Source organism: Polistes fuscatus, unplaced genomic scaffold (genome assembly GCF_010416935.1).
Source record: "Polistes fuscatus isolate 324 unplaced genomic scaffold, CU_Pfus_HIC Scaffold3, whole genome shotgun sequence".
NCBI lineage: Eukaryota > Metazoa > Arthropoda > Insecta > Hymenoptera > Vespidae > Polistes > Polistes fuscatus.
In genome coordinates, this window is record NW_025113107.1 from 12,123,527 (window position 1) to 12,132,667 (window position 9,141).

Sequence of the window (9,141 nt, forward strand, 5' to 3'; positions counted from 1 at the left end):
TAGAATTATAGAATACAAAAATAATACACTTACTTCGAATCTTCATGGATTAATGCCCGATGGGTTTCCTACCCTTAAGGAGACGATGCCATAGACGTTTCAAATGAAAATAAGAAACTTATGAGTTTCTTTCTTCTGACTTTAGTTCGCGATTAAATTTTACATTAATTATTTGTACACAAACACTGACTCTAGAATTAATTTTACAAGTGCTTTACGCGCAGTTCAAATATCAAACACTAACACTGCTTTTACCCTTCTGAAAAGAGACAAAAAAACAAAATGATTAGAATCAATGAATGAAAGAAACTAATTATCATTATAATGTTTATAATAAGCGGTCTTTGACTGAATTTTACTTGCAATGGAATGTATAGCATATAAAATATGAGTAACGGGGAATCTAGTTTAAAAAAGTCATGTAAAAACATAAATTAAAAAACATATCAAAATTATTTTCTATTCAAAGTACGTTATTACGTATGTAATGTTTAAGTCAATGTATATATGTTTAAACAATTATAATTATTAATAAAGAACAATACTGTATTCGATATATCTTAAATAATTGTTAGTTAATCGTTGGTAATGTATATCGTTGTTTAAAAGTACGAACTATAAGATCTATGTACCGTCCTCTTCGAAATCTCAAATAAGACTAACACGTTGTCCTCTATGAAAGTATTTTTATTAACTGTTATTTATATGACTTCCCGAAGGTTGTTTTTATATAACAAAAAGAATCTTCATAATAAATAGAATTTTTCCGTGTTTGGAAAGTCATATAAACAACATTCAATAAAAGAACTTTCATAGAGGACAATGAATTAGTTTACTATTGAATTTCGAAGCGAATGGTTCGTAAAATTAATATTCAGTGCTTTTAGACAACAATATAAATTCCTTTCGATTAATTAACAATCACTTACTGTATATCGAACACAATACTGTACTCTATTAATATTCCAAATTGTTTAAATTAAAGTTTATTTGTTTTAACGTTTCTGCATAATAATGACTTCGAGGGTAAAATTTTCTTTTAATAGAATATCAGGTCGATCAGATCAAAAGTTAACTTCGATCAGATCGAAGTTAAAATATATTAATAAATATGTAATGTTTAAACCATAGAATATATGTTTAAACGAGCTGAAATATAAAGAGAGTGTATTAAAGTATTAAAATAATTATTAATTAATCGATAGAAATGTCTATTGTCATTTAAAAGCTCGGAATATATAATCTATGTACTGTCCCCTTCGAAATCCACCGTTGAACTTGGTCATTGTCCTCTATAAAAATACTTTTATTAAATGTTGTTTATATGCCCTTCCAAACGTTACGCATGTGTATAAACGGAGTTATGTAGCAAATAAATAAAATTAAAGATTAAAATGTTGTGATTTTAATATTTTTATCATTTTTATGTAATTATTTAACTACTCCTGCGCAGTGATGACTTCGAAGATAAAATTTTTCTGTAATATAAGAAGATTGCATTAGTGGATTGAAATAATTGTTGATTAATCGATGGAAATGTAGATTATAACATAAAAATATGGATGCACTTTTTGATGCACCTTCCTTTTCGAAATCCACTGTTAGACTGGCACATTGTCTTTTATGAAAGCTCTTTTATTGAATATTGTTTATATGGCTTCTAGAAGGTTGATTATATGATGAGAAAATATGATATAAAAATAATATTCATATTAAATAGAATTTAAGACTATAACGTTCGGATTTTAGCATTCCTTTAATTGTTATATAATTGTTAAAAATAAAGTATATTTCTTTAAACATTCTAACTTAATTATAACTTCAAGTTCGAAATTATTTTACATTCAAAGTATAATAAGTATGTAATGTTTAAAAAATGTACTATTGTTTGAACATAAGTTAAATATACTTCACGTGCATTACATTTTATTTAAGCCATTGAAAAATAATTATTTAAAGCTAACCTGTGTGGAGGAGAAAGCTTCAATGATCACTTGTCAGAATACGAAATAATAGGCCAGTCAACGAGGGCCAAACATCGACTTTTTTTACTAATAGCTTCAAAATTTGATTTAAGGGTAAGTTGACGACGCTGAATCGAATGGTGCTAATTTTATTAAAATCAGCAACCGGCATCTTGGGGAAAAAGGGTAAAAAAAGGGTAAAATATAGCCTTATCTTAGAATCTAGGCATTTAATCGAAAAAAGTTTCAAACAAAAGTTGTAGAGAATTGAAAAATACATAAAAAATGTTCTATGGTTTATCTTCGTATCTGCAAAAGTAAACGAGAAAAAGTGGTCAAAGTAATTGTGAGAGTGGGGAAGCAAGTATCGCCCCTCTGTCGGTTTTTACACGCGAGCGTGCTAGTGTACGTGCGAGCGTCCGTGTACACTAATACACAAACGAAGGATCTTCGGCAATCTTCGGGACTCTCGGTCTTGAATGAAAGTGCGAGTGAGAGAACAAACCAATATTTCTCTCTTTTTATTTATCATGCGATAACGAGTATTTTTGTTTTGGCCATCGATTGTTGAGCGTTCTGTATACGAGTGCGAGTGAGAAAGAAAACCGATGTTTCTCTCTTTCTATTTTTTCATTCGGTAGTCAGAATTTTACGTCTTGGCCATAGTGCGTCGAGCGTTCTGTATATCTATATATATCGACGTATAAGCGCGGCACTTTTAAATCGAGTCTTGATGCTTATATCACGCCATTTCTTTATTTATTGTCAAAAATAATGAACCTTGAATAAAAAAAAAAAAATAATTCATTTTAGCAGAAACTATTATTATTTAGTGGAGAGTAAAAATAATGAATTAATTTTGTGCCTCGCCATAAAATTAATTAGAATAATTAATTGATATTAATTTTTTGCCTCACAAAAATTTATTTGTATATCAAATTAAATACATATTTGAAAAAGAAGAATTTTATATCCACACATAAAATTAATTCAAGATATATATGAAAGGATATTCTAAAAACGTGGAATTTATTTTTTGTCTATACATAATTTTAATTCATTTTTATTATATTATAAGAAAACAGTAATGCATTCTGATTCATTTTCGAAGTATTAAGAATTGTACGAAATAAATTGAGCTATTATCAATTCGTGCGTAGCGTAAGTAGTAACGTCTTCGCTTTTCAACACACACATGCTATATATATAATAAATATATTAATAAAAATTATGAGAGAATTATTCAAGCTTACCAGTATTATTTTTTTCAATATTATTTATACATAACGCTATTTTAAGCACTATTATGCCGATATAATGATAGCTTTAAACAATTTATAAGAAAAGAAAAAAGGTAAAAAAAGCAATTTCAATAACGTTTACAAAATTTTTGTACAATTCAAATTTAACGTCAGATGGCGTTAACGTTTAATTTTTAACTTTCTATTAGATTCTTTGATCATCTTATCGGTAATGTAGGTTGCGACATGTAATAAATGATTAAGAAAGAAAGCAGAAAATTCAAAACTTAAAAAATAATACTTTAATTTTTAGAAATGACATATATTATTTGAATTTATAGAATACATACGAACTGTTTCATTTCTCTATTTTATCATAAAACTGCTAGCACAATCAACATATATACATATAACATACATATACATACAACACTAATCGTGTTGTCAGGTTATGTTCACTTTTACGTGTTATATATCAATTTGTGACCTTGTGATTAACGTTACGTGCTACTCCGTATTTATGATTGGTTTCCTATTAGTCATTTTTATTTAAGAAAAAAATCTTGTTTTTTAATTCAAAAATTTGTAGATGATATCTATTATATATTTTTCATAACTTTCAAGCGGTGTGAAATAACGTGAAATTATGGAGACATTTCTAACAGCATCGAAATCGGCTTTAGTAAGTAATACTACCTTTTTTAAAGATATTTCAGATATTCCACAGTTTTGTTTTTTTTTATTTTACGAATCGTTCATTATTATTAATTCTTGCAATACGTGACAACTTCAATTTTTTGTCAAGTCGGAGCTGACCTCTGGTGGCATAAATAGGAAATAACTTTCGATTATCGATTCTATTTGATTCGAGAATAAATTTCAAATAATTTTAAGAGGAACATAAATTATTACAAAATATAATAAAAAATAATTATTTCAATTTACTATTATATATATATATATATACAATACTTTAATGATTATTAAAGTATATATACATTATTATTTAATATTAATATAATAATCTTTTTTAGACAAAATTATCTGAATATTCTACGATCCGTATCGTTCTTGGAAATCAATCTTGCGACTTGGATTCGACAGTTTGTGCTTTAGCACAAGGATTCTGTGAATATTTAAATGAAAAGAAAAAAAACAAAGAAAATGTTGCAGTAATACCGATATTAAACGTTACCAAAAAAGAGTTTCGAATTAAAACCGAAGTCATTTATTATTTCCGCCAGCATGGAATTTCATTCGAACTTCTAACGTTTAGGTATGTGCACATATATATATATATATAAAAGTTAGCGTACATTTTTTCCCAATTATCAGAAACTTGATTTTATTTTGTAATCTATATCAAAAGCTAAGACAAATACTTGTCCCCCGTCAATACAATTCTTGTTTACATATTATAGATATATACAGCTAAGAGATTTAAATTTAAAAGTTCATGAATAGAGAAAGAAATAAGCTCACAATCATTTTAATCCATTAAAGAAATTTATACATATATCGTAAAAGTTGCAACAACCATTAATTCGTACGTCATCTTTTTGATGAGTGGACAGTTACTTTCGCAAATATAAGTACATTTTACTTTGTTGAAAGTGGACTTACAGTATCATGACAATAAACGATCCGAATAAACATGAAATGAGAAATAAATGAGATGCCAACAAAACTCGGCAAACTCATTCTTACAAATATCTATCACCTTGCATTTGATAAAAGATATTTTAATCGTCAGTTGTTTTCATCTTCGATATTAGTAGTCTCAAACTCATATATGAATACGAACCATCACCAAATTTAATTTAACATAATACAAACTTATAGATTAAAAAGACAAAGAAATTGTTTCTAAAAAAAAAAAAAAGAAGAGACATTTTAATAAGTCAAAAGGAAAAGAAAAAGAAAGATCTTTTATCTAACATCTTGAAGTTTCAAGTTGGGGATCGGAAATCGCGTGCTATGACACCACTATTAGATAGATGTTAGAAAATTTGTCTCTAGAATAATATCTGATCGATTCTATTTATGTTTTTCTATATAGGGATGAAATAGATCCGAATATTTTGAAAGGAAATGGCAATAAAATAGAAGTCGTACTCGTGGATCATCACGTCCTGGGGAACGAAGATATGACGTTGGTCAACTCGGTCGTTGAGATTATCGATCACCATCCTCAGGACGCATCTTGGCCCTGGCACGGGAAAACGATTCACTTAGACCTGGTCGGCAGCTGCGCCACTCTAGTCGCGCACAACCTTCTCATCAAACATCCCGAAGCCGTCGATGCGTGGCTGGCAAACTTCTTACGAGGCAAGTTTTTCCTCCTTCCATCGTATACCTTCAGAAGCCTAGCCTCCCTTTACCTTCCTTACATTTCTCCTCTTCCTCCTCCTCCTCCTCCTCCTCCACGTCCTCCAGCTCCTTCTTTACTTCCTCTACTCGTCCATTTTCCTTGAAAATCGACAATCCTGAGGGACTCGAAAGTCTTCCGGGTGGATCGAACGAAAAATTATTGATGCTTCTATCGAACGCTCTTTCTTCTTCTCCTCCCTCTTCTTGCCTTCTTCAATTTTTCTTTTCTTTTTTTATCCTTCTTTTTATTATTTCCTGATTCTTTGGTTTTTTTGTTGTTGTTTTTTGTTTTTTTTTTTACTTCTATTTACTTATTTGACCATTCATTTATCGTGCATAATACAAAGTAGTCAAAGTAAATATATATATATATATAAATATGAATATTTCGTTCTCGATAGAAATATTCAAATTCAAAATCAGTATTTTAAAACAGATAGGCAAATATTTATAATAGGGCGGTAGAGTTACGTCAGGGTTAACATGTAATACAGAAAATTCCATAATGATATTTTATTACAAATATTTATAATTTCTAGATTTATTGGTGTAATATTGACACTGCTTTTAGTATTATAATGTTATTTTATTATAAATATTGATTTTTTTATTTATAATTACTAACTTCCTCCCCCCTAATTAAATAGTATCCTTTTTCTTTTTATATTTTAATTTCTTTGTTTATCTTTTTTGTTAAACGTTGAATTATATCATTATTTGAAAGGGAAAGAACGTTGAACAAGTGGACGCGAACTGGAAAGGAATACAGAATTTCACAAGTTACATATTTTATAAAGCCATTAGGGAGAACCTACCTGCTTTCTCTCGTTTTCCCGCTAATGCCGAAGGATTAAACATGCGGACTTGCCTCGTTCAAGTACAACGAACGCCACTCTGAAATACTACTACTAATACTAATACTACTACTATATACTACTACAATAGCAAAGTAGTAATGCTTTGTTAGAAAATCTGTATAAAGATAACAAAGAATTCGGATATCCTTTTTCTAATATTCTAAAAGATAGAATATTACAATAAGATCTAACGATGACACAGACGATATTAATTATATAATATGAATTATATACCGACAAATTTAATATCATTTCTACGTTTCGATTAGGTCCCATATTATTGGATACTTGCAAGTTCTCGAAAGAAGCAAACCGAACTACACCACTTGATCGCGAAATTATGGAAACTCTCGAGAGAATCTCGTCCCTTGGTTCTGATAGGGATCAAATCTATCAGGGAATACTAACGGCAAAAACGGACATCAGTGAATTAACACCCGATGATCTCGTACTCCGAGATTTGAAGTTTGAAAGTAACGTACCGTTTATTGGTTTTCCGATATTAGTCAAGGTAAGTGTCAAAAGAGGGATAAAATAAAGTACAAAAAATAAATTTTATACATTTCATATTTATAAAAATGAAAGAAAAACAAAGAAAAAAGAATAAACAGAAATTAAAAACCACAAAAATAACAATAGACAAATGTCGGGTTAGAATGTTATTGACAAATAGGTAAAGTTGCTACCGCCCCTCCCCCGTCCCCGTCTAAGTTTGAACTTAAAATTACTTTGGAAGAAATAAGCAAAATATTTGAGTAGGATCGAAACACTCGTCGTCTTTAAACCCCCATCCCTATTCAAGATAGGAAAGTTTGATTTACATCGTTTAGTTAGAAAGTTTGGAATGGGGTTCGTTAAGATCGGCACTCGCGAACAAGCCCGATGCGTAATCCATCGAGAGAGGGTGCGAGAGCAAAATCGATGTCACCCCTCTTATTTTCGAACGAACGAACGAACGAAACTCTCTTGCCCGTTGAATGCCAATGGGGATGAACGAATTCCAGATTTTCCACGCTTATGTACGAAATACTTTGCCTATTACCAGGATTTCCTCACTTTGGAGGGTGCAATACGAGCTGTCGAGAAGTTCACGGAAAGTAGAAAGTGTACGTTCGCTATCCTTATGGGAATCTCCTTGAAAAACGACCACGTGACCAGGGACATCGCGGTCTTTTCGTTATTGACCAATGGTCTGGAAAATAAAGTAAGTAGTATCGTTTCTCTCTTTTCGTACCTTCGTCCCTTCTCCTTCCCAATTTTCTCTCACTCCTTTTATCTTTTTTTTTTTTTACTTCTTCCTCGACGTGCTCCGTCGAACTTCGTTTTCCATTTCCATCCATTTCCTTTTGATTTTTCGCATCGGTCTAATCCAATCTACCCTCTTTTTCTACGTATCGTCTTCAAACGGCCAACTAAACCCGTTATTACTTCCTTCTTTTCTTTTTTTTGGATTTACTGATGCTCGAATATCAGTTATCCGAGAATACGAAAGATTTCGATGTAAATACTTTTTCACTTTTATCCGAATATTCGGATTTAGATTTTTCAAAGCCGCTAAACTTGAGAGAGAATCGAAGATTCAAGTATCGAATATTTCAAGGAACTAGATTACGATGCTAATGTTTAAAAAAAGAAATAGTATTCTCTCTCAGAAATATATTCTTCACGTCACTGTATTATTTTCTTCTTCTTCTTCTTCTTCTTCTTCTTTTACATATTCCATTTTGCTTTTCTTTTCTTTCTTTCTTTATTTATTTATCTACTTATATCTCTTTTACACATAAAATCACTATCTTTCTAAAAGACAATTTTTCTTTTTTTATTATCACTCAGATAATCAACGCGTTGCTCGAATCATCTCAACCGCCGTTAGAACTAACATTGGAAAAACGGATCGAAGGAGAAAAGTATAATGTGTTTTATTATAAACAAGGAAACATTTGCGCATCACGGAAACAAATATTACCGATAATAAGAGAAACATTAACAAAGGAGCGGGATTATTAATGGAAGGAATGTATTATATATAATATATATATATATGTATGTATGTGTGTGTGGTTAAAATAGGTAAAATATCTCAACTTGGATATTTATCACGCATTCATCTGTAATTGTAGCCGTCATAGCACGCACAGAGGAAAAAAGAAGTGACTAATTACTGGCGTAAAAGGGTCCACCTGCGTTTCACCCTTCGCGTCCCTTTCTACTTCTCTTTCCCCCTCGTTTTTCCTCTCTTTCCGCTTTTTCACCTTTGTTTCTTGCTCTTCCTCTCCCTATTTTCCCTCTTTCCCTCTCATTCTCTCTCTCTCTCTCTCTCTCCCTCTCCCTCTCTCACTCCAGGTTCAATCGATCGTCCTGACATAAACGTCCATTATTTGATCGGTGGTTTTAACCGAGCGGCGAACGTGGAACGATAAACGTTAACCACACTGTCTACGCCATTTCCGTATTTCTTTTGATCATCTCCGTATCATAGAATTATGTCTTTATCATTCACATCGTATAACATTTGAAATATTATAATTATGATTTATCAAAATAATAATTTTAATAATAATCATCATCATCATTATAATAATAATAATAACAAAACAGTGGGGAAAAATGAAAAAGTGAAACTTTTAACGAGCGATTGCTAGAGAAACCAGTTAGAGAAAATCTCGAGTCTGTTTTTCCTTGACAATGGAAATAGTAAAGGAAGAAAAA

General features: G+C 30.7%; 1 protein-coding gene across 1 annotated transcript; it reads left to right on the top strand.

The window, feature by feature from the left end:
- Positions 1-3,653: 3,653 nt before the first annotated feature.
- LOC122519207 (exopolyphosphatase PRUNE1) lies at positions 3,654-8,604 on the top strand. The gene is made up of 6 exons (XM_043638535.1): positions 3,654-3,887; positions 4,240-4,481; positions 5,265-5,533; positions 6,702-6,943; positions 7,478-7,636; positions 8,266-8,604. Exons 1-6 carry the CDS (start codon positions 3,852-3,854, stop codon positions 8,437-8,439), a joined length of 1,122 nt encoding a protein of 373 aa, XP_043494470.1. The 5' UTR covers positions 3,654-3,851; the 3' UTR covers positions 8,440-8,604.
- Positions 8,605-9,141: the final 537 nt, after the last annotated feature.

Coding starts and splice junctions, on each gene's coding strand:
- LOC122519207 (XM_043638535.1), top strand. CDS start 3,852: ATGGAGACATTTCTAACAGCATCGAAATCGGCTTTA. Junction 5,534..6,701: donor GCTGGCAAACTTCTTACGAG/GCAAGTTTTTCC, acceptor CGTTTCGATTAG/GTCCCATATTATTGGATACT. Junction 6,944..7,477: donor GTTTTCCGATATTAGTCAAG/GTAAGTGTCAAA, acceptor GCCTATTACCAG/GATTTCCTCACTTTGGAGGG.